General features: G+C 50.1%; 6 protein-coding genes across 7 annotated transcripts; 3 read left to right on the top strand and 3 right to left on the bottom strand.

Annotated features, from left to right (window-relative positions):
* The first annotated feature begins 1994 nt into the window (after positions 1 to 1994).
* Positions 1995 to 2917, top strand: LOC307201692 (histone H1.3-like). Its single transcript, XM_079950991.1, has one exon. The coding sequence runs from the start codon at positions 2051 to 2053 to the stop codon at positions 2750 to 2752; it is 702 nt and encodes a 233-aa protein (XP_079807117.1). The 5' UTR covers positions 1995 to 2050; the 3' UTR covers positions 2753 to 2917.
* Positions 2918 to 3804: 887 nt separating this feature from the next.
* On the bottom strand, positions 3805 to 5175 carry LOC307201301 (histone H3.2). Of its 2 annotated transcripts, none has more exons than XM_079950362.1 (2): positions 5061 to 5175; positions 3805 to 4619 (listed from the first exon to the last, which is right to left on the bottom strand). In XM_079950362.1, the coding sequence occupies exon 2, from the start codon at positions 4360 to 4362 to the stop codon at positions 3952 to 3954; it is 411 nt and encodes a 136-aa protein (XP_079806488.1). In that variant the 5' UTR covers positions 4363 to 4619; positions 5061 to 5175; the 3' UTR covers positions 3805 to 3951. The 2 variants fall into 2 exon arrangements, with proteins under 2 accessions (XP_079806488.1, XP_079806489.1); XM_079950363.1 differs by having other exon boundaries at positions 5015 to 5155.
* Positions 5176 to 5384: 209 nt separating this feature from the next.
* Positions 5385 to 5960, top strand: LOC307201302 (histone H4; the record flags this gene model as incomplete). Its single annotated transcript, XM_079950364.1, has 1 exon — positions 5385 to 5960. One exon carries the CDS (start codon positions 5385 to 5387, stop codon positions 5694 to 5696), a length of 312 nt encoding a protein of 103 aa, XP_079806490.1. The 3' UTR covers positions 5697 to 5960.
* A 5260-nt stretch (positions 5961 to 11220) lies between these two features.
* On the top strand, positions 11221 to 12612 carry LOC307201308 (histone H3.2). The gene has a single exon (XM_079950367.1). The coding sequence runs from the start codon at positions 12050 to 12052 to the stop codon at positions 12458 to 12460; it is 411 nt and encodes a 136-aa protein (XP_079806493.1). The 5' UTR covers positions 11221 to 12049; the 3' UTR covers positions 12461 to 12612.
* A 738-nt stretch (positions 12613 to 13350) lies between these two features.
* Positions 13351 to 14261, bottom strand: LOC307201765 (histone H1.3-like). Its single transcript, XM_079951179.1, has one exon. The coding sequence runs from the start codon at positions 14205 to 14207 to the stop codon at positions 13506 to 13508; it is 702 nt and encodes a 233-aa protein (XP_079807305.1). The 5' UTR covers positions 14208 to 14261; the 3' UTR covers positions 13351 to 13505.
* A 5071-nt stretch (positions 14262 to 19332) lies between these two features.
* LOC307200253 (histone H4) lies at positions 19333 to 19862 on the bottom strand. Its single transcript, XM_079948665.1, has one exon. It carries the CDS (start codon positions 19744 to 19746, stop codon positions 19435 to 19437), a length of 312 nt encoding a protein of 103 aa, XP_079804791.1. The 5' UTR covers positions 19747 to 19862; the 3' UTR covers positions 19333 to 19434.
* Between the last annotated feature and the right edge of the window lie 4430 nt (positions 19863 to 24292).

Genomic DNA, 24292 nt, shown 5'->3' with positions numbered 1-24292 from the left:
ACTTCTAGGTCATGTGGCCAGCATGACAAAGCCGCTTCTGGCAAACCAGAGCAGCGCACGGAGATGCCGTTTACCTTCCTGCCGGAGCGGTACCTATTTATCTACTTGCACTGGCGTGCTTTTGAACTGCTAGGTTGGCAGGAGCAGGGACCGAGCAACAAGAGCTCACCCCGACCCCGTCATGCGGATTCGAACCGCCAACCTTCTGATCAGCAAGCCCTAGGCTCTGTGGTTTAGACCACAGCGCCACCCACGTCCCTATGCTTATTATACAAGTGGGCAATTTTAAAATCTGGGAGAATGGAAATAAAACTAAGCTGAACTCCCATTTCCCGAAAGCATGTAAATTTTCTCCCATAAATACATTTTCTTGTGACTTAAGCTGTAACTCTCCACAAAGATCCCTTGATGTGAGTTATGTACATTTATTGCATGCACAGGTTAAACAAGGTGTGATCCTGTGTAGTTTTGTAATGCTTTCTTTTGCTTGGTTTTTTATTGTTGCTATGGCTTTTTAAAAAAGCATTCCTTCAGAGGAGGCAAAGGACTGCTTTTTTAAAAATAAAAAAATGCATCTTATTTGAAATGGAATGCAAATGCATTAATTTCACTCAAGTTAGAAAATTATATGAGGACCATGAAAGGGGATTAAGGCATTAACACAAGTAACAAAACATAGAAAGTCACTAGACTGCATTGCATCCATCCTATGTCTTCAGTCTAAAACAGGGGGAGACAACATGGAGTCTTCCAATATGCTGCTGGACTACAACTCCCATCCTCCTTGGTTGGCCATTGACCATGCTGGCTGTGGCTGATGGGAACGGGAACCCAAAAACATCTGGCGATAACTGTGCCCTAAAGTGTACTTTATGAGACTGTAAGGGCAAGAGATGTATTGCAAAGAGATGTGTGGAACATGCCAAAATTGCCAATTTGCAAAAGGATTTAATGATATTAGAGGGTAACTTAAAGTTGGCTTAATAACAGAAGTTTCAGCTATTGCTTATCTGTATTATGATTTATGGATTCTGCTCTTAGTTCATTTACCATTCATCTGTGGGCAGAGGCACTGGCCTCTTTATAGCCATTTAGTGTCCTCTATGTTCCATATACTTCAACATATTATATCTGCTATCCCCTTTCAAATATAAAATAAATAGCAAACAATGTGAAGATGTGGGAAGGGGGGAAGTTCAAAGAGAAAACAACTTTTAATAAAAAAAATTCTCATGTTCCAGTGCTAGACAATAGAAACTAATCAAATCAATAGTGGCTTAAGGGGAACTAATGGGTTACCTTAAAAATGTTGTGGGTTCCTTAGGGGACCAGGCCTTAAGCATCACAATAAAGAAAAGAAAAGGGGAAAAGACAAGTATGTTTTAGAAATTTTCTACGCCGTACAACTGAGGGCCTTTCTGTGCGAGGCAACTTCTCTCTGGGCCCAAAGTGAATGAATGAATGTGTTACTTGGCCCAGCTCGAAGCGCTTTTGCGCGCCACCGGCCACTCCGGAGACGGCGGGTCCCCCACCAGCGGGGCGCAGACCCCCCCGAGATTGGCCCGGCGCGTTTCTCGGGCCCCCGATCGCCGCGAGAAGTTTTTAATTTAGCCGAAAAGGGCCCAGATTTCCCGGCGCCAGGCGCGCCGAGCGGGACTTGGCCGCGCTTCGGCCTGGTTTCCCCGTGCGCGCCGCCTCCCCGGCCCGCGAGGCGGCCGGGCTCGGAGAGAGAGGCTCCCGCGGGTCCGTTTCGCCCGGGGCCCGGCGCGCTGCGAGGCGGCGACGCGGCGATTTGGGCCCTTTTGTGGCACTCAAGAAACACAAAGTTGCAGCGGGGACAGGAGCCATTTCTGGCTGCGGAGGAGAGCGCGGGGTCTGCGAGCGCACCAATCAGCGCGCAGCTCCGCCCCTATAAATAGCAGGCAGCTCCGGGGCCGCACTTCAGACTTTACTTTTCGGTTCCGAGAGGTTCTAGCCCGCCGCCTCCGCCTCTGCCTCCTCCTCCTTCAGCATCAGCCCCAGCGGAAAGCCGTCGCGAGCCGAGGCGACCATGTCGGAGACTGCTCCCGAAGCGCCCGTGGCCGCGGCGCCGGCCGCCAAGGCGCCGGCCAAGAAAGCCAAGAAGCCGGCGGGAGCCGCCAAGGCGCCGCGCAAGGCGTCGGGCCCCAGCGTGACGGAGCTGCTGACCAAGGCGGTGGCCGCGTCCAAGGAGCGCAACGGGGTGTCCCTGGCGGCGCTCAAGAAGGCGCTGGCGGCCGCCGGCTACGACGTGGACAAGAACAACAGCCGCATCAAGCTGGGCCTCAAGAGCCTCGTCAGCAAAGGCACCTTGGTGCAGACCAAAGGCACGGGCGCCTCGGGCTCCTTCAAGCTCAACAAGAAGCAGCTGCACGACACGGCCCGGGACAAGGCGGCGGCGGCGGCGGCGGCGGCCGGGGCCAAGAAGAAGCCGGCCGCCGGGCGCACCAAGAAGGCGGCGCCCAAGAAGCCCGCCTCCGGCTCGGCCAAGAAGCCCAAGAAGCCGGCCGCCAAGAAGAGCCCCAAGAAGGCGGCCGCCGCCAAGAAGCCGGCGGCGGGCGCCAAGAAAGCGGCGGCCAAGAGCCCCAAGAAGGCCAAGGCCGCCAAGCCCAAGAAGGCGGCGCCCAAGAGCCCCGCCAAGGCCAAGGCCGTCAAGGCCAAGGCTAAAGCCAAGCCCAAGACGCCCAAGGCCAGAGTGGCCAAGCCCAAGAAGGCGGCGCCCAAGAAGAAGTGAAGAGGCCACGCCATGCCCGCCCGCCCGCCCGCCAGCAGCCCTCGCCATCCCAAAGGCTCTTTTAAGAGCCACCCACTTCCTCACCCGGAAAGAGCTGACTTACGCACCACACGTTCTCCACGTACTTTGAAACTCACACACCCCTCTCGCCCGCTTCTTCATAAATCCCTGCGCGCACTTACACCCTACTAGTCTGCGCTAGCACTTCGGTGCAGCTACGCACAGGCTTGAGTGGTTCGCCTCTTTAGCCGTAGGGTTTGGGGTACCTCGTTTTACAGAGCTGTACCAGGCATCATAAGGGTCACGAGAGGTTTACCGTACTTGGGTGTTTGGAAAGTCACACGTCTCCCGCACGCCTCCTTTTTAATAAAATCAAAAATAAAGGGACGCTGCAATCCCTGCGCGCACTTACACAGTACAGTCGGCGCTAGCAGCTCGCCGCACGTCAACCCATCTGGCTTCAGGTGTGCCAGCTTTGCCCCGCGACCGTGGGCCCTAGCAGCGAAATTGTTGGGTGCCCATTCATGGGAAATTGTGTGGGTGCTCGGGAACGCAGGGAGTTGCCACCTATGCCTGGGTTCCGGGACTGGCGTTTGGATAGTCTGCCCGCACCCCAACCGCTGTTTAATAGGAGCGCACTCACTGACACTACCATAAGACAGCGCTGGCACTTCTGACAACTATGCACAGCTTCGTGGCTGTGGGTACCTGAGTGTGAAAGGCCGTGGCTTGTTTGAGCGGGATTACTGCAGCGCCATCAACTAAGCATGCATTTTTTAAAAGTATTAGAATTATCGATTCTTAAGACGCGGAGGACCTGTCTTGTTCCCACCAAATGCCCATCTAAGCTAACATCCTCCTTTAATAGTGGCCAAGAGTTCTGCGAGCGGGTCCCGAGTGCTAGAAACCTTGGTGTACGAGTTCCAGGGGTGTAGACACAATTTCCCGCTCACTGTGTTTCCCACTCCTTTCAAAAAAGCGATTAAGGAAGGGGGAGGGGCTGTGCGGCGAGTGTAAGTGATAGATGTTGGGACCAACGTATGGAGTAGTGCTAAACATTAGCAACTTTACTTGGGTTCACAGAAACAGAAGCGAGTCCCAGCTCTTCCGGAGGAGAATGTGGTGGCTCTCAAAAGAGCCTTTGGGGTAATGACGAGGCGCAAGGGGGTGCGGGGGGCTACGAAGTAGCAGGTGCTGCCTCACGCTCTTTCCCCGCGAATGCGCCTGGCGAGCTGGATGTCTTTGGGCATGATGGTCACCCGCTTGGCGTGGATGGCGCACAGGTTCGTGTCTTCGAACAGGCCCACCAGGTAAGCCTCGCTCGCCTCCTGAAGAGCCATCACCGCAGAGCTCTGGAAACGAAGGTCCGTCTTGAAGTCCTGCGCGATCTCGCGCACCAGCCGCTGGAAGGGCAGCTTGCGGATCAGAAGCTCCGTAGACTTCTGGTAGCGCCGGATCTCGCGCAGCGCCACTGTGCCCGGGCGGTAGCGGTGAGGCTTCTTCACGCCCCCCGTGGCCGGAGCGCTTTTACGCGCAGCCTTCGTGGCCAGCTGCTTGCGCGGCGCTTTGCCGCCGGTAGATTTGCGGGCGGTCTGCTTGGTCCGGGCCATTCTCTCGCCAGCAGCAAATAGACGGGACAAAGCAATACAGGTCTAAGACTGAAATGAATGAGCAAACAGAGCAGAATCGCGGATATTTATAGAAACCTCCTCTTGACCTGATTGGTTGAAAGAGCCATGATACATATTTTTTAAGTTGCCGGGCTACACCATGATTGGACAAAAGCTGCTCCTCTTCTATTCGTCAGAGCTTTTTCGTCATTGATTCTCATTGGAGCTAATGATACTTCCTTTCCATGATCTCGTTTCTGTAGCGAAAAAGCATCAGAAGATTGAGCGGCGCTGAGCTTTCTGTAACTTGTAACACTTAGGGAACAGGCCGTGAGATCCACATTATGTATCTTTTAAAGCGAGGCTTCCTCGGAGTGCTGTGGTGGTGAATATTAAGAGGGGCTCTGTGTGGCTTCTCCTAGATAGGAAAGTACGATTAAGGAACATTCGAGCATTTTGACATCCGTGTGTCTCGATCGGCGTCGGATATTACACTGAAGTGAGCCGCTGGGAAAAGAAAGCAGTTAATACTAGAACGGCATTTTAATAAATCATTTCCTCGACTCGGCTATTATTTAAAGCGGGCGATTAAAGTGGTACCAACCGATTTCTTGCCTCGCCACTATTACTCCTGGGGCTGATACCCACTTACTGGGTGGTACGTAAAAAATTGCCCCTTAAAAGCAAAATGCACAAACCTGAATAGAACAATTTCCCTGTATGAATTGCATATAATTTCGCCTGCTAAGCATCTTTTACTGAGGCTCCAAGCATACCCAAATAACGTGAAATAAGAGAAAAATCTGATTGGTCAGATTCAAACCCTCGCGGCTTGATTGGTGAAGAAGCCGAGCTACTATGACGAACGAGCTGACGGAAAAGGGGCGTGGTGAAATCAGAACACGCCCCCTTTGTGCGGGTTTCACTCAGGTCGGGCTCAGTGCTATATATACCCGTGCCGTTGCTCCCGCAGCTTCATTCCTTTTTTCTTCGTCTGAGAGGCAGGGACTCGCTCAGCAGAGATGTCTGGTCGCGGAAAGGGTGGCAAAGGCCTTGGAAAGGGAGGCGCCAAGCGGCACCGCAAAGTGCTTCGCGATAACATCCAAGGCATCACCAAGCCTGCTATCCGCCGCTTGGCTCGCCGCGGAGGCGTGAAGCGTATTTCTGGCTTGATCTACGAAGAGACCCGAGGCGTCCTCAAAGTCTTCCTGGAGAACGTGATTCGCGATGCTGTGACCTACACCGAGCACGCCAAGAGGAAGACCGTGACTGCCATGGACGTCGTCTACGCTCTGAAGCGCCAGGGTCGTACTCTGTACGGTTTTGGTGGCTAAACTTTTCAAAACCCTTCATATACTTAAGAACCCAAAAGGCCCTTATAAGGGCCACCCACGCTTTCATAAAAAGAGCTGCGCTCGCTTGTATCTTAAAAAAGCAACGTTGTGATAAAATGGATGTGTTGCGATTTTTCGGTAGCAATGTAGCCTTGTGCTTGTAGACTTAGGTTGCCTAAAGAAACATGATTACAGTTTCGGAACTTGGGCCGGTTTCCTGAATTTGATATTTTCTTGTCACATTTGCGCTACTTTTGTAGTGACCGACTGAGGTTTCCTCTTAAAACTCAATACTGTACGTAGTGGGAGCTTGCGAGCTTACTATTGCCTGGGTTAAAATCCCCACCCCCGGTTTCCCGTCTTTGTTGAATTTTTAAGCCCCATGTAGAACGCTAAAAAAAGGAGTAATACTGGTCGCCATTTCCTTTCTCAAGGCTTTTTATAGCAGATCTCGCAGCTACTTCCCCCAGATCTACGCGTCTGCAAATAGGTTTTCCGTTTTCATCTTAAAAAGTTCTGTATCCTGCCTCGTGTGTTTCTTAACATAACACCCCTTTTAACGCGTGATTTAATCGTCGATTTAGCTATACTGCAATTTGGGGAGTGGGAGGCGCATTTATATATGAACAAAGGAACCAGAAATGGCATAGAAAAAACGCGGGATTTCTAGTAGCTATCCAATTGCAGAGCAACGCGGGGATTTTAGATTGGTTCCACTCTAACGCGTCACAAATCACGTGATTTCATTCTTATCTCCTTTTGCCCCGCCTTCCGTGCTGACTACGCAGATGCAAAGCGTCGCTTTGTATGCTGGACGGAGCATATAAGAAAGTAATTGAGCTGGCCCCTTAACTCTGAAAAAAAATGTTGGGGAAAATGATGTACCGGTAGCTTGTTGGTGCCTTAGGACAGGTGAGCGGTTGCTGAGCAATACCTTTTCATGAGTACCAGTTATTGAAATCAGAAAGACAAAGCTGTTGAGTTCATCAGAACTCTATCAAGAACCAGCTGTTAACAGTTTCCTCATGCACACACATAGAGCCTATTTAAGTTAGAGAGCAAAAGTAAAGAGAAATACAAGTAAAGTGTATATTGATTTTAGTTGGTTACACCAGGTATACAAATATATTCCTGTTTATGTAGTGATAATTAGTGGTTTGGCTTGAGTAGCAATAAAAATAGTATCAGAGCCTTGCCTGTTTACTTTCACTGCAGATTCTTAGAGACAGGAGAAACAAAATGGACAAAGTACATATTAGGACACTTTTTTGGTGATGCTAAAAATTGTCATGATTCCAAAATACATCTTGTTATGTACTGAGTTGAATAGGATCCAAAATGCAGCAGTCTGATTGGTCCTAGAACAATATGATCCAGAATGCAGCAGTCTGATTGGTCCACAGGAGCCACCCAATCCAGCTCCAGGAGGAAGTGAATCTGCAGCCTGATTGGCCTACAGGAGAATCCTAGAATTAGCCAATCATGTGGGGCCCATTGTGTAAATAATGTATATAAAACAGACATTCTGGTGGCACTTCCATTCCTCCTCACTACTCTGAGCTGAAATCCACTCTTGACTCTGAGTATATTTCACTGGCAACAATGATGGGATCCTGCCAAGCTGATTGCCACACACAGCACTGCAGCACCACCACCTGCTGCACCGCTGCCTCGCACTGTGTATCCAGGCTGTCGCACCATTGCCTTGCACCATGTATCCAGGCTTCAGCTCCAGGCCCCAAGGAACTCAGAATGGCAACTGACAGCAGCTTCTCGCCATTCAACCCAGCATCTGGAGACTGGGAAGCATATGCCTCCCGTTTCACCTTCCTCTTAGAAGCCAAAGGGGTCACCAATGAAGAAGATGCCAAGAAAAGGGCGATATTCTTCAGCGTCTGCGGAGAGGAGACGTTCGAAATTGCCCGGGCTCTCCTTGTGCCTGAAGACGTCGCTACTGTTCCTTACAAAACAATAATGGAACAGCTGAAGGGGCACTTTTCGCCGCAGCCCTCTGTGGTGGCTCATCGAAATGCCTTCTATGCAAAGCGGCAAGCCCCTGGGGAAACCATAACTGGGTTTGTGACCTCCCTCCGCCAAGCTGCCCGGTTCTGCAACTTCTCAGAGTTGGAGAACATGCTTCGTGACCGCCTCGTCGGTGGCTTGAAGGATGAGAAGCTGCAACGACGCCTCTATGCCAAGAAGGACCTAACGTTCCAGGTTGCTCTGGAGGAGGCCCTGGCAACTGAAGCTGCCGAGAGGTCGATGCAAGAGGCACGGCCGAGCTTGCCGCCCCAACCGAGGGTCCGCCACAAAGACCTCACCGACGACTCAGGATCCAGCAGGGAGGAGGTGCACCGAGTACAGCAGCGCACTCAAGCAGCCCACAGACCATACCTGCTTTGACGAGAATACACTGATTCACCACCCTGGGAAGGCGATGGGCCATGCGGACGCCCTAAGCAGGCTACCACTACCCAAAACAGGGCCTGACCCAGCCCCTGTGCAAGAGGTTATGAGCCTGGAGTTGCTTCCCAACCGCCCCATTCAGGCACAAGAAGTTGCGCACCATTCCAAGAAAGATAAGGCCATCTCCTGGGTCCTGGACTGGGTGTGGAGGGGATGGCCCAGCAGCAGCCCCGGACCAGAATTCGCAGGCTACACAACCCATAAACCTGAACTGTCAGCCCACAAGGGGTGCCTGTTATGGGAAGCAGGGTCATTATTCCCCATCCCCTCCACAAAAAGGTCCTCACATCCCTACATGAGACACCCAGGGGTAGTGAGAATGAAGGCCTTCTCCAGGAGTTATGCGTGGTGGCCGGGGATTGACAAGAGTGATAGAGGCCTGGGTCAAACACTGCCAGGCCTGCCAAGATTCCCGCCCATATCCCCCAAGGGCCCCAATCCAGTCCTGGGAGTCCGCCCGAGCACCATGGTCACGCCTGCATATGGACTTTGCTGCATGTGGACCTTCAGGGGAAAACATTCTTCATAGTGATGGACTCCTACACCAAATGGCTGGAAGTCGCACTGGTACTGCCCACTTCAACCCAGCCATCTGGGTACTACGTGGGCTGTTTGCAACCCATGGGCTCCCTGACACTCTCGTCTCAGACAACGGAACCGCATTTATGTGCAGAGTGCATGGTGCGGACCATGAAGGACACCCTCTGCCGCATGATGCAAGGGGATTGGGAGTACTGCCTTGCCATATTCCTTCTAGCACAGCACAGCACCCCCAGCTCAACTACTGGCCAGAGCCCCGCTGCACTACTAATGGGCTGGTGCCTTGCAACCAGACAGAGCTCAGGATGAGGTAGTGGCAGGGGAAGGCAGGAACCCCCAGACCTTCGTGGCCCAGGACCCAGTGTACGCAAAGAATTTTGGGGCAGGCCCGGCATGGGTACCTGCCACAGTCTCCAGGGTCACTGGCCCTGTATCGTGCGAAGTGGTAATGGGGGGGGGGGCAATGCTGGCACCACCACTGCGACCAGATACGGCGACGATTACCAGGAGGACAGGTTAGAGGAGTCCCAAGGGAACAGTGGGGCAGTGAGGCCCGACCCGTAGAGCAGGAGGGGCCAGCAGGGGAGGCAGAATCAGTAAATACAGAGAGGACCCGCGAGACCGAAAGGACACCGGAACTAGAGCCACAACTGAGCAAGCCAGTTGCGCCAGACCAGGCCGCAACGCACATGTAGGCAGCCGGCTACCTTGAGGACTATGAATGCAACCTCCCGGGCAGCACTGGAACTTAGAGGGGAGGGGTGTTATGTACTGAGTTGAATAGAATCCAAAAGGCAGCAGTCTGATTGATCCACAGGATGTGAATCCACAATCTGATTGACCTACAGGGGAACACCAGAATTAGCCAATCACATGGGACCCATTGTGTAAATAATGTATATAAAGCAGACATTTGGGGGGAACTTCCATTCCTCCTCACCTCTATGAGCTGAATAAAGAGCATAAAATCCACTCTCGACTCTGAGTTAATTTCACATCTAATGGATGTTGGTGTGGGCAAATGGAAGTTGATTAGATGTGCTTGTTGTTATTACATCAACAAGCTCTGTTCAGGCACCCAGAATAATGTCAGTGAGCATCAAGTGTGTAGAGGAAGCTCCTGCTGAATCCCACCAGGAAGCCCCCCCCCCCTTTCCTGAGGATAAAATGGGAGAGCAATTCATGCTGGCCACTTTCAGTTCCTGGGAGGAAAGGTGGGGTAGACAAGGGGATAAAAAATAATAATCAGTGGTGACAGGGGCTGATGGAACACAACCATTTATTTGGGGTGGTGGTTGGGGGTAGGGAACAGGTTCCTCATCCCTGTCCTACACAGTTTATATGCCTGTGAAAATCTTATTGAATACATGAGGAGGGCAGTTCACAGAGTATAAAAGGGCAAGTCTGCCCCTCATGCAGAGAGCATGTCCCAGCTGTGGTTTCTAGCCCATCAGCCCCAGCTGATGAAGTGACTCAACTGCAGTGGCAAAATGTTGGCATAAACAGCTGAGCACACAGCAGAGTTGAAAATCACTTGTGCCACTGAGAAGTGGGGAGGAGTGTGCATTTGGTTAATGTATTAGGTAAAAAGAACCCCTGACCATTAGGTCCAGTCGTAACCGGCTCTGGGGTTGCAGCGCTCATCTCGCTTTATTGGCTGAGGGAGCCGACATACAGCTTCCGGGTCATGTGGCCAGCATGACTAAGCCGCTTCTGGCGAACCAGAGCAGCACACGGAAACGCCATTTACCTTCCTGCCAGAGCGGTACCTATTTATCTGCTTGCACTTTACTTTGATGTGCTTTCGAACTGCTAGGTTGGCAGGAGCTGGGACTGAGCAACAGGAGCTCACCCTGTCGCGGGGATTCGAACTGCTGACCACCTGATTGGCAAGCCCTAGGCTCTGTGGTTTAACCCACAGCGCCAACCACATCCCCCTGCTTAATGTATTACTCATCCTCTAAAGCAGTGGGCAGCACATTTCACTGTCAGTGGGCCACACTCCTTTGTGGGCAGCCCACTGGGGGCCACATGCAAGGGATAAGTTGGGGCAGAATTAAAAAGTGGGTGGAGCAATAGGTGTGGCTGACCTTCTAGGCTACCTTCTAGCCATGCAAATGTCAGAAATCCCTACATGTACACACATGCGCGCACACAAGCATCTCCCTCCATGCAAGCAAGTTGTATCTATTCCAACCAAGCAAAAGCACAAAGGCGCCCTAGTGACCAATGTGGCCTGGGGAGAGTCCCTAGGGTTGGTCGGAGACCTGAAGGCCTGCATTTGACCCCATGCCAGAGTAGGGGATTATTAACTGCACATTTAAATGAATAATTTCATGGATTTTAATACATTATGTATGTATTGCCTTATCGAATCATAGAGTTGGAAGGAATGCTTTAGTCCAACCCCCTGCAGTGCAGGAATATGCAGCTGTCTCTTACCAGGATAGAATCTGCAAGCTTGACATTATCAGCACCACACTCTTAGCATTGAGATGGTACTGCACCACCCCCCCCCCCCACCTTTTTTGGCTGTGCTGAAATACTAGGAACTTTAGACTCCTCTCCAAATTTTTCAATTCCTCCTCTTTACTACAAAATTTTGTTACTACAGTGCATGATCTTGTTTTCCCCTCTTCCATCTGCATATTTGGTGTTCCTTCTCTTAAAAAATGGGCCACCTTTTTCTGCTGAAAGGTGAGATAAAAATCATTTTTTGGGGAAGGGGAAATATACGCTTGTCAGTTTGATATGAATTACCTCGACGATATAATAGGGATTAAATGTGCCACTGACAAGTTCTATAATTAGGGAGCAATCCTAGCTCCACTTAACAAGGGAGTAATTTCCATGGAGCTAGTTCTGCCCCACCCCCTCTGAGTGTGCTTAGGTTTTGCAGCTCTAATAAAATGAATGCTAAGGTTATTCATGTTGAATAACAAGGGAGAATGCGCACCGGAGGGAATTCCTCCTTGCGCTATGATTCCTCAGCACAACACAGCAGCCGTGCGCGTTCTTTCCGCGTGTGAATCTGTGAATCGTTGCGGGATGTGACTGGGCATGGCATGTTTACTGCTAGAAAGCGAGAGGCGGCCCGGAGGGTCCTCACTCCAGAGAACAAAGACTGGGCGTGCGAGAAGGAGGATCAACCAATCGGAAAGCTTTTCCATCACTGGTCCAACCAGGGCAGAGCCCGGGATATTCAAACTTTTTCAACGGCTGCGTTGCGGACCTCAGCCAATAGGACCACGAGGATTCGGCTATAAATACCCGCCAGCCCAGCCGCTGCCTTCATTGTTTCGAAGTACTGCAGAGAGGTTAACTTTGTTGCTGACTTCCTTGGAGAGATGGCCCGGACCAAGCAGACCGCCCGCAAATCTACCGGCGGCAAAGCGCCGCGCAAGCAGCTGGCCACGAAGGCTGCACGTAAAAGCGCTCCGGCCACGGGGGGCGTGAAGAAGCCTCACCGCTACCGCCCGGGCACAGTGGCGCTGCGCGAGATCCGGCGCTACCAGAAGTCTACGGAGCTTCTGATCCGCAAGCTGCCCTTCCAGCGGCTGGTGCGCGAGATCGCGCAGGACTTCAAGACGGACCTTCGTTTCCAGAGCTCTGCGGTGATGGCTCTTCAGGAGGCGAGCGAGGCTTACCTGGTGGGTCTGTTCGAAGACACGAACCTGTGCGCCATCCACGCCAAGCGGGTGACCATCATGCCCAAAGACATCCAGCTCGCCAGGCGCATCCGCGGGGAAAGGGCTTAAAAAACTACAGAATTACAATTCATTTCGGCAAACTCGTAACAACCCAAAGGCTCTTTTAAGAGCCACCCACTCCTTCACTTAAAGAGCTGGTCGCTGCTGCAGCATTTTATCGGGGAGAAAATCTGATCTGTATATTAATACTGTCCAAAATACATAACGGGCTATCCTTGGTATGGCTTCTGCATTTGTATCTTTAAATAGGCTTACTTTAAACAAAACCCGTTTTTTTAGAAGCTGAAGTAATGGGCTACGATTTCAAGCTTTGGTGTGGCGTAACCACGTAAACATTTTAGGAAAGATAAAAAGTGAAAAGATTGGAGGGCGGAATGGGCACTGGTGGGTGCATGGCGGATAGGGTTTAGCAGAATATGGCAAAGGGGGCCTCACTACCCTATTCTCTTGAGTTTATACCGGAGTCAAGCACTGAATTATTGACAAGGGTGGCGGCAGCTCCTTCAGGCTGCAGATGTGGGGGATTTAAGGATCTGGGAAAACCTGACTAGTGATGACTGGCGCAAGCGCGTAATGGAATTTCAGCGTTCATTCTTGTGGGCGGAGTAAGGAATATACCTAGCGGGAAATTGTGTATCTACACCCCAGGAACTCGTATACCAAACTTTGTTGCACTCGAGTCCCCCTCGCGAAACTGTTGGCCACTCTCTGAACCAGCGAAGACTTTTATTAAAATGCCCTCAATTTCCGCTTAGCTGACAACACAGGAGTTAGGCACAAGAGTAATCCCGTTCAAGCAAACTACAGTACACTACTGCCCTGTAAAACGAGGTACCCCAAACCCTACGGCTAAAGAGGCGAACCACTCAACCCTGTGCGTAGCTGCGCCGAAGTGCTAGCGCAGACTAGGAGGGTGTAAGTGCGCACAGGGATTTATGAAGAAGCGGGCAAGAGGGGTGTGTGAGTTTCAAAGTACGTGGAGAACGTGTGGTGCGTAAGTCAGCTCTTTCCGGTTGAGGAAGTGGGTGGCTCTTAAAAGAGCCTTTGGGATGGCGAGGGCTGCTGGCGGGCGGGCGGGCATGGCGTGGCCTCTTCACTTCTTCTTGGGCGCCGCCTTCTTGGGCTTGGCCACTCTGGCCTTGGGCGTCTTGGGCTTGGCTTTAGCCTTGGCCTTGACGGCCTTGGCCTTGGCGGGGCTCTTGGGCGCCGCCTTCTTGGGCTTGGCGGCCTTGGCCTTCTTGGGGCTCTTGGCCGCCGCTTTCTTGGCGCCCGCCGCCGGCTTCTTGGCGGCGGCCGCCTTCTTGGGGCTCTTCTTGGCGGCCGGCTTCTTGGGCTTCTTGGCCGAGCCGGAGGCGGGCTTCTTGGGCGCCGCCTTCTTGGTGCGCCCGGCGGCCGGCTTCTTCTTGGCCCCGGCCGCCGCCGCCGCCGCCGCCGCCTTGTCCCGGGCCGTGTCGTGCAGCTGCTTCTTGTTGAGCTTGAAGGAGCCCGAGGCGCCCGTGCCTTTGGTCTGCACCAAGGTGCCTTTGCTGACGAGGCTCTTGAGGCCCAGCTTGATGCGGCTGTTGTTCTTGTCCACGTCGTAGCCGGCGGCCGCCAGCGCCTTCTTGAGCGCCGCCAGGGACACCCCGTTGCGCTCCTTGGACGCGGCCACCGCCTTGGTCAGCAGCTCCGTCACGCTGGGGCCCGACGCCTTGCGCGGCGCCTTGGCGGCTCCCGCCGGCTTCTTGGCTTTCTTGGCCGGCGCCTTGGCGGCCGGCGCCGCGGCCACGGGCGCTTCGGGAGCAGTCTCCGACATGGTCGCCTCGGCTCGCGACGGCTTTCCGCTGGGGCTGATGCTGAAGGAGGAGGAGGAGGCAGAGGCGGAGGCGGCGGGCTAGAACCTCTCGGAACCGAAAAGTAAAGTCTGAAGTGCGGCCCCGGAGCTGCCTGCTATTTATAGGGGCGGAGCTGCGCGCTGATTGGTGCGCTCGCAGACCCCGCGCTCTCCTCCGCAGCCAGAAATGGCTCCTGTCTCCGCTGCAACTTTGTGTTTCTTGAGTGCCACAAAAGGGCCCAAATCGCCGCGTCGCCGCCTCGCAGCGCGCCGGGCCCCGGGCGAAACGGACCCGCGGGAGCCTCTCTCTCCGAGCCCGGCCGCCTCGCGGGCCGGGGAGGCGGCGCGCACGGGGAAACCAGGCCGAAGCGCGGCCAAGTCCCGCTCGGCGCGCCTGGCGCCGGGAAATCTGGGCCCTTTTCGGCTAAATTAAAAACTTCTCGCGGCGATCGGGGGCCCGAGAAACGCGCCGGGCCAATCTCGGGGGGGTCTGCGCCCCGCTGGTGGGGGACCCGCCGTCTCCGGAGTGGCCGGTGGCGCGCAAAAGCGCTTCGAGCTGGGCCAAGTAACACATTCATTCATTCACTTTGGGCCCAGAGAGAAGTTGCCTCGCACAGAAAGGCCCTCAGTTGTACGGCGTAGAAAAATTATTTCTTTATTTATTTTAAATTATCTCACTCCTTTTCATGGCCTGACAATATATATTGATCCTAACATATAGTTCTGAAACCACCCGTGGCATTTTATGGCGCTAGCATTCTACCTGCCACACTAATGGGTGCTGGAGGTTTTTAAGTGTCTAAGGACTGGCTCACCTTCTCGGAAGTATCCTATGCCTTCTTTTCACTCCATTCTGCAGAGTTTCATTTGTATATGATGTGCAATGAGACAGCCTGATTTCTGACCCAGGTACCTAATTGGGAAATTGCAATAGCAATTTATTAAATGCAAATAGAGCATATCTTGATCAAAGGGCACTGGCGGAGGAAGGGAGTGTGGATTTCGCAAAACTCGGTTGCTAGAATACAAACAATCCTCTTGAATTCAGAGTATAACAATGGCAGAACAATCTGAAATGGCTGGAAGGAGTCAGTTTGAGTTGATGGCAACTTTATAAATTCATAAAGCGTTAAGAAGCCCACTGGGCACAACCTGACTTGATGCTGAATAAACGTATATAGGACTGCACTGGTCATCGATGCTCGTACATTTTCTCCATCTCAAAGTTCTCCTCTGTGGCACCAGCTTTCAAATTCAAGCAAAGGATGTGATGCCCCAGCAGACACTGGTCAGTTTTCAGTGGACCACTAGGTATCAGCTGCTGTTTGCTGTGATTTCTGCCAATGAGTGGACCAGGGCTTGATTTTGCAAGGAGTGTCCACATATAAATCAACCCAGGGACTTTTCATTGATATGACTCAAGACTTTTAGGTCACACTTTCTGATGCCAGATGCAAGTATCCTGAGCTGCTCAGTTTGTGTTGGGTTTTTTTTTAGGCTGCACACACACAGAACATTTAATGCACATGGCTCCCTGCAAAGAATCTTGGAACTGTAGTTTTTTAGGGTGTTTGGAGCTGTAGCCCTGTGAGGGTGAACCACAGTTCCCACAATTCTTTGGGTGAAGCCATGAGTGCCAGATGAAGCGATTCCACCACATATGAAGTAGTGTTCCAGTAGAACCACAGCCTCTCCTTTTCTGATTTTAGATAAACAGTGGAGTCCAATGCCATCTCAATAGCCTTTTTAGAGTGGCTTCTTTTTAATGGGGACAGCAACATCTCCCAGTCATGTACCCCAGTTGCTCTCCCAAACTAGTCTCAGTCCATGGGATGAGCCACATTCTATATTGAGTAGAAATTTGTATTATTTGAAGCTTGGCCACTTCAACTGGAGATTGCATGTGAACAAAAAGGTTTTTTTAAAAAAGTTGAGGAACGGAGCCCTTCTCCTTTATGGAGTAGGACTTGGACAAATGAACTTACTTGAGTTGGAGTCTGTTATAGGGAGACATGTTTTATTTTATCCTTAAGCAAATTTTCTGCAATAGGTCAACCTTTGGACAAAATCTCTTTTCATTTTATGGATTCCTCTTTTTCTGCACAATAGGAACTGGTGATACCTATCATCAAAGCAAAGGCCAGTTGATCCAAAATAGGAGTTAAAGGTAATGACAAATGAGCTAAGTGCAACTGCCATTCACACCCTGTTCAGAAGCTCTGCTGTAGAAGCAGATTACTTATTTTGCTATTGTCAGCCCATGATGTTTTCAGGAAAGATAAGGCATTAAAAGAGGGTTGTGAGGATTCCAAGTTCGATTTTGACTGATGGATTTAAAGCTGAGTTATTAATCACATGTGTCAACAATTTTAATTGCAAAACCTCATAATGCTGCTTAAGATTTGGGGCACCAAGAGCTCCCTTAGTTCTCGGTCGATACAGGGTTAGTCAGTTCATCCTGCTTCTTTTACCTCCTGAAATAAAAATATTAATAATCAAATGTTGCCATCCATCCAGTTGAGGATGAGGGATATGTATGGGCAGTTTCAGAAAGAAAAATAGAAATTTAAGAAGCATTCACATCTTCACTGCTGCAATGTGGCCTAACCAACTTAAGTTTAATTTAAATGCTTCCAAGAGCAGAGCTCTTCTGTGGTCTTTTTATGGAGATTCCCTAAATTTCTTTGACAGAGTACCTTCCTTTGGTATAATTACATCAAGATACCTAAATAATCCATATAACACTTTGGGATGGTATCTTTGAGTCCCCTCCAAGCAGGCAGTTTTGTATTTGTGGGGTGGGATTCTGTAGCAGAAGGCAATCAGGCTAGTCCTTTTAAGCACCCCTTTTTTACATATCTAAAGATTTAGTCAAATACAGTGGTACCTTGGTTCCCAAATGCCGAAAACCCAGAAGTGTTCCAGCTTTTGAATGGTTTTCAGAAGGTGAACGCCCGATGCAGTTGTCAGCTATTGTTTCCAGGGCGCTTGCACCAATCAGAAGCTGCACCTTGGTTTTCGAACATTTTGGAAGTCAAACGGACTGGATAAAAGATCCAAACAATGACTATCATCAGTGCAGGTAAGTTTTTTTTTTAATCATCGACAATACTGTCTTATTTATTTTATAGTAAAGCACATTGATTATTGCTTTCATTTTATGGATCAATGGTCTCATTAGATAGTAAAATTCATGTTAAATTGCTGTTTTAGGGGTTGTTTTTAAAAGTCTGGAACGGATTGAGCTGTTTTGCATTACTTTCTATGGGAAAGTGCGGCTTGGTTTTGGAACGCTTTGGTTTTGGAATGGACGGATTCACTTTGAGAACCAAGGTACCACTGTACAGCTATGTTGCCATAGAAACAACTAGCAAGTGATACCTCCAGAAGGAGGGGATAGCAGGGCTTCCCCACCACATCATTCTAGGGATAGGAGGGTAGGAGAGCAATAGGTCATGTGAAAAGTCTTTAAGATAATGCAAGGCTATCTTTAAAAACCAAAAAACAACCCATTTACTTAGCTGTGTACTGGAGCTTGTTTATCTCACTAGGCTCTTGCAAGGAAAATTAATATGTAGCTGATGAATTATATCCACCTGGGCAAGTGGAAACACTTCTTGGTCAAGCATGGCAGGGCATCCAATTTTTGCTGACTCCCTCCACCCCTCTGCAGTCCCTCTTTGCCATATCCCATCCCAAATTACTCTGGAATATTCTCCAACTCTCAGGATCAGCTCTTCCGGGTCAGCATGGCTCTACAGGGGACAGTGGGCACCACACACACAACACAAATACATACTTGAAATGTTAAGAACCTTTATAACAAAGGGGCCATGACATAAGACATTCAACGAACTACAACTTTCAAAAGAACACACAATATCTGGTTTGTTTGTTTGTTTTTTTAAAAAAGGGGTGTTTCATGAAATTGGGATCACCAACACACAGCCCAGCAAGAATATATTGATGCTAGTTAGTTAATCAAAACACACAGCAAGCCGTCTGTGTTCCAGTTTTAAGAACATAAGATCATAGCTGTGAACATTTCCCTTTTTTAAAGGGAAATTCCCTTATTCCGAATCAGTGGCGTAGCGTGGGGGGTGCAGGGGGGGGGCCCGGCCGCACCAGGCGCAACATCTGGGGGTTAGGGTTAGGGGGCGCAAATCCACAGGTTAGGGGGCGCAAATCCACAGGTTAGGGGGCGCAAATTACTTGCCTTGCCCCGGGTGCTGACAACCCACGCTACGCCACTGTTCCGAATAGGATTCCTCGCAAGAAAAGGGAAGTTGACAGCTATGCATAAGATCAACCAATGGGTTCCGTGTTTCAGCAACACCTGAGCACAACAGAACTCCCCTCTCCGTGCAGTTTCCAGCAACTGACATTACTGCCTCTGATCAGGGCTAGTAGTTTTCTTACATAACATCATTTTTAGCCCTTTTCTTTCTTGGTGGTTGGGTTCTTTCTGGGTTTTGTTTTGGGTTTTTTTTTTAAGCAAACGAGCTTCTTGCAATTTTTGCTGCCATCAGGTGGCAGTTTACACTCATTGCAGAAACGCCAGTTTTAACTCATGCGAGATTTTGAATTTCCCGCGCCGCCGAGTCGTTGTGGCGGGGAATTAAACCACGCCCTTCCACCTCCATCTGCTTCTCTTTGTTCTCCGGCCAGCATGGCGGAAGCCAGTGCAGCATTCAAATCTCACGTTTTTTATCTAAGAGTAGGTTTAAGCACAGCTGAAGATTTAAAAGAGTGCTTAGGAAGAACCAGAAAAAACCACTTGAGGGGAGGCTATATTCCCCAAGCGCAGAAGCACCAATTATTTTCCTGAAAGAAAATGGCGACCGCTTTCTCTCAGAAGGCGCTCGAGGGTGGAATTGCATGTTAAATGGCATAAATCATTCGCAGGTAGCAAACAAAGCGGTAGGGTTAAACCAGAACTTTTATAAAGCGGTTTAAAGTTACTCTTAATAAAGGAAGCCAATCCTAGGTCGGCTGCAACGCTCGACTCACTTTTATGAGAAATCCTTTTCATTTACCTGTGAAACGATAACGAAGGTAACAAAGTAACTCAGAATTATTTCCACATGCAATGTATCAATATCATAGATTAGGTGGTTCAGCACTTTTCAAGGAAAAGTGGGTGGCCCTGAAAAGGGCCTTTGGGGTTTTTTGTTTTGTTTTAAGTGGTTTCAAGAACGAAGAAATCCCCTTAGCCACCAAAACCGTACAGAGTACGACCCTGGCGCTTCAGAGCGTAGACGACGTCCATGGCAGTCACGGTCTTCCTCTTGGCGTGCTCGGTGTAGGTCACAGCATCGCGAATCACGTTCTCCAGGAAGACTTTGAGGACGCCTCGGGTCTCTTCGTAGATCAAGCCAGAAATACGCTTCACGCCTCCGCGGCGAGCCAAGCGGCGGATAGCAGGCTTGGTGATGCCCTGGATATTATCGCGAAGCACTTTGCGGTGGCGCTTGGCGCCTCCCTTTCCAAGGCCTTTTCCTCCCTTTCCACGTCCAGACATCTTCTCAGCAGAGCAGAAACCAAACTGTACCGCGAAAGAGAAGCTGCCTGCAACTTTTATAGTCTGGTATCGGACCAGAGTGGAAACCTGCACGAGAATTATATAGGCTCCGCCTCCCACTTGTTCCCAGCATGTTGTAAACGCCCATGAATTCTCAGTAACCAATCAACAGAACCATGGAAGCTGTCCAATCAGACCTCGTGGAGAAGTATCCAATCAGAGCTCGAGCCAGGGGAAAGACTTATTCATGCTTGGTTATTGCGGGCTTAGATTCCAAAAGCGTCGCTCAGCTCAATGAATGGGGCGAATGCAGCCTCCAGTGTGCTTCCTAACAGCTCAGTTGCACGGCATGTGTTCAGTGGGGTTTACAGTCAGGTAAGGATTGCAGCCTAGAGATAGAGGAGCCTGCCTTCTCGTCTTCGGCCTGGAAACTCCAAGAAACTACGTGGCTTAATTCTCCCACGCGTCTGACATACATACCGGCTAACGCGGCAACGAAGCTCCAGCCCCGAACACTCCGGGGGCGCCGGGGTTTTTGCGAGGCAGCGATCTTGAAGCAGAAACTTTAACATTGGAAATGAGTCTCCTGCAGGAGCGCTAGCTTGGCCCCGCTGCTGCCGGGGCCGTGGTTGCCATGCAGCGTGCATTGCCCGGGCGCCGAAATTTGTGAGTGTCTGGGCCCCTTCACGGGGAATTTTGGGGGTGCTTGAACACCCCAGAGAGCCGGCACCTATGGTCTTCTGTGTGTTTTTCTTAAGGGGAGGAGCGGATAAAGTGGGTTTTTAAAAATAACCTTATCTCACAAAAGAAGCGACCGGGGAAAACCGGACGGTGGCTCTCAGCAGTGCCTCTCCCATTTTACATGAAGATTAATTGAATATTAAACTCCCCGCGCTGTGATCATTCGGAGGAGAAGCCGAGAGATCCTACGGCCAATCACATCAGGACGCGGGATTTTATTTTTTAAGGACCCTTTTCTTTCGCATTTTTTATTTTGTCTGTGCCCTTCCTTCCAGGCGGACTAGTATAACCACCCTCCCTTAACAAAGGGGAGCCGTTCTCCAGTCGCCATTTTAGCCTGCGTTTCATCAGCTGTTCCCAATCCTATTCGCTCACACCAGCTCCCTTACTCGGTTTGGCGTGTCGTTGCGCGATCCTGATCGCTGATGGTGGTTTAATATATAATTGGATGCAAATTTGTTACCCTCTACATACATGCAAGTTATTTTTCCCACCCATAGGGCTTTCACCACTTTTTTTGGTCAGCCTAGTTTGCTATTCCAGATATTTTGGACCACAACTCCTGGCATTCCCTACCACTGCCCATGCTGGCTGCTTGGGACAGAACATTCTAGAGCAGCCTTCCTCCATCTGATAATGGCTAAGACACTTCGGTACAAGAACTTGTGTTTGTTATAATTTTGAGGAAAGTATCTGTATTAGTCAGCTGCAGCAAAATGAGTTCTGTGGAACTTTAAAGACTAGTATTGCCATAATAGTTGTGTTAGTCTTTAAGGTGCCACAAGACGTGTGTGTGTGTGTGTTTCTGTGTTGCAATAATAAAAAAGCACTACCATTGATACTTTCTTTTCTTTTTTAATTACATTGCTGTGAATTTCTTCTTTACTTTACAAATGAGTATATCTGTGCCCAAATCATGCCCAGAAAGAAGATCCGTCGTTCCCCACATCTAACCTCCCTTTTCAATTCATAGTCCCCTAGGCTCTTCTTCAAAACATCCAGTACCCCATAATCATGCTTCCCCAAACACTTGCAGTCCTTTCTTCAATGTAGCCTTTCACATCCTGCTCCCTGGCATGTTTAAGATGTCTCTTCCAAAATGGTGCATTCTTTTTCCCCACCAGAAGGTTCTGAGCCTTGGTCCTAAATGTACTGTATCAGGGAGTCCCTAACTCATGCCCAGCACCCTCTAAAAAAGGAACATTGTGTATTACATTCCTATTTCCTGATCTCTGTAGCACAGTGGTTTTCAACCCGTGTGCCGTGGCACCCTGGGGTGCCTTGAATGATGGTCAGGGGTGCCCCGGGCAGTGCTGGCCTCTGTCCCTCTTTCCTCCCTTCCTCTGAAGCCCTCTTGCATCTCAGCCTCTCAAAGGCTTGCACAGCTATTGCAGCAGCCCAGGCTACAAGGCAAGCTTCCCAGGCAAATGATGCCTCTGGGGCTGGCCCGGGGGTGTGTCTTATGCCCTTGTGGGGCATTGTGAGGAGGCACCTCCCCTTGGGGCAGGGGGACAGCTCAGAGACCAGGGGCAGCAATAGCAGCTGCCTGGAGGACTCACAAGGTGAGGGAGAGGAGTGTGTTTGAATTGGGGTGAGGGGCTGCCAGCTCTGCAGCAAAGGGTGACATAACTGGGCTCCTGGGGTGCTGCAGAAAGAATGTACAGTCATACCTTGGATCTTGAATGCCTTGGTACTTGGACGTTTTGGCTCCTGAACACCGCAAACTGGAAGTGATTGTTCCAGTTTGCAAATGTTCTTTGGAACCCAAACGCAGGGCTTTGGCAGCTTCCTGCAGCCAATCGGAAGCAATACTTTGGTTTCTGAACGTTTTGAAAGTCGAACAGACTTTCAGAACGAATTCTGTCCAACTTCCAAGGTATGACTGTAGTTTGTCAAGGGAGCTGTGGACTCAAAAAGGTTGAAAACCTCTGCTGTAGCAACAGGCCTCATAATTCATTTTGTGCTGCTTGCCAGAGAAAGAGTAGGTCCTGTTGTAGAACTGGCAATAGGAGGAGGGTGACATCAAACAGATGACACCAAACTGGGAGGGGTGGCTGGCTAACACCCCAGAGGACAGGATCACACTTCAAAACGACCTTGACAGATTAGAGAACTGGGACAAAACAAACAAGATGAATTTTAACAGGGAGAATTTTAACTTGGGCAAAAAAAATGAGAGGCACAAATACAAGATGGGTGACACCTGGCTTGAGAGCAGTAAATGTGAAAAGGATCTAGGAGTCTTGGTTGACCACAAACTTGACATGAGCCAACAGTGTGACGCGGCAGCTAAAAAAGCCAATGCAATTCTGGGCTGCTTCAATAGGAATATAGCATCTAGATCAAGGGAAGTAATAGTGCCACTGTATTCTGCTCTGGTCAGACCTCACCTGGAGTACTGTGTCCAGTTCTGGGCACCACAGTTCAAGAAGGACACTGACAAACTGGAACGTGTCCAGAGGAGGGCAACCAAAATGGTCAAAGGCCTGGAAACCATGCCTTATGAGGAATGGCTAAGGGAGCTGGGCATGTTTAGCCTGGAGAAGAGGTTAAGGGGTGATATGATAGCCATGTTCAAATATATAAAAGGATGTCACATAGAGGAGGGAGAAAGGTTTTCTGCTGCTCCAGAGAAGCGGACACGGAGCAATGGATCCAAACTACAAGAAAGAAGATTCCACCTAAACATTAGGAAGAACTTCCTGACAGTAAGAGCTGTTCGACAGTGGAATTTGCTGCCAAGGAGTGTGGTGGAGTCTCCTTCTTTGGAGGTCTTTAAGCAGAGGCTTGACAACCATATGTCAGGAGTGCTCTGATGGTGTTTCCTGCTTGGCAGGGGGTTGGACTCGATGGCCCTTGTGGTCTCTTCCAACTCTATGATTCTATGATTCAATAAGGGAAAAAGGCAAGAGAGGGAAAGAAGCCATTTCGCCATTGACCTGGTAGCAATGAGGTTCCTTTCTCTGCAGCATTCCTGAAAGCAGAATCCAATTTGATAAAGAAGGGCAGCCTTTGCTAACAAAGAGATAGGATCTCTCTTCACTTGGATGCCTGAAGGCATGTTGTGGCTGGTTTTGCAAGGATTCCTCTTTCAACTGTGCTTTCAACTGTCACACAACAAGGCAGGACAAAATGTCCCGAACCATACAAAATCATAATACACAGATGAAAAATTACCACCAAAAAAAATGAAGCATATCACAATATAAAATCCCAAAATGGTTTGTAGCTCCTCCCCATGGCTACATACCGTTACGGAGGTGGTTTGTTTGTTTGTTTGTTTAGCAAAAACCAAAGAGGACAGGGCTATTGCGCCCTCCCTTCGTCTTTAATGTGCCACAAGAGTCTATGTTGCTTTTGCCACCTTACAGGGTTGTTGTAAGGGTAAGAAGTATCAGGATGTAAGTAAATAAAAGGGAGGGAAGGAGTTGGGTGCTACTACGAAGGGATTCGTTGTTAAGTACGGGGAATAGCAAGCTGAAGAGGTGTGAGGCAGAGCACGACACTTGGGGGCTCTGATAAAAGAGTAGAATCTAGAAGATTTGGAGAGGTGCTTCAGGATTCCTTGGTTCCCCCCCCCCTTTCTTTTAACTCTCCTCCCGCCGCCCAAAGAGTGGGAAAACTGGAGAGGGCGAGGGAAAGGAGAGTTTAATTCCTGCTTTGCAAAGCTGAGCAATCAGATCAGAAAGGCGGCTGGTGATTACTGTACTAGTGTATCCGGATACGAGCGCTTGGAGCGCATCTCCATCCGGAGTGAGTACTGCATGTGATCCCCTCTCCGCCCCTCCCCAATTATCCATCATGC

This window comes from Podarcis cretensis (genome assembly GCF_951804945.1).
Source record: "Podarcis cretensis genome assembly, chromosome: 13".
Taxonomy (NCBI): Eukaryota; Metazoa; Chordata; class Lepidosauria; order Squamata; family Lacertidae; genus Podarcis; species Podarcis cretensis.
Note: the sequence above shows the minus strand (reverse complement) of the source record. Positions and strands in the feature narration are given on the sequence as shown.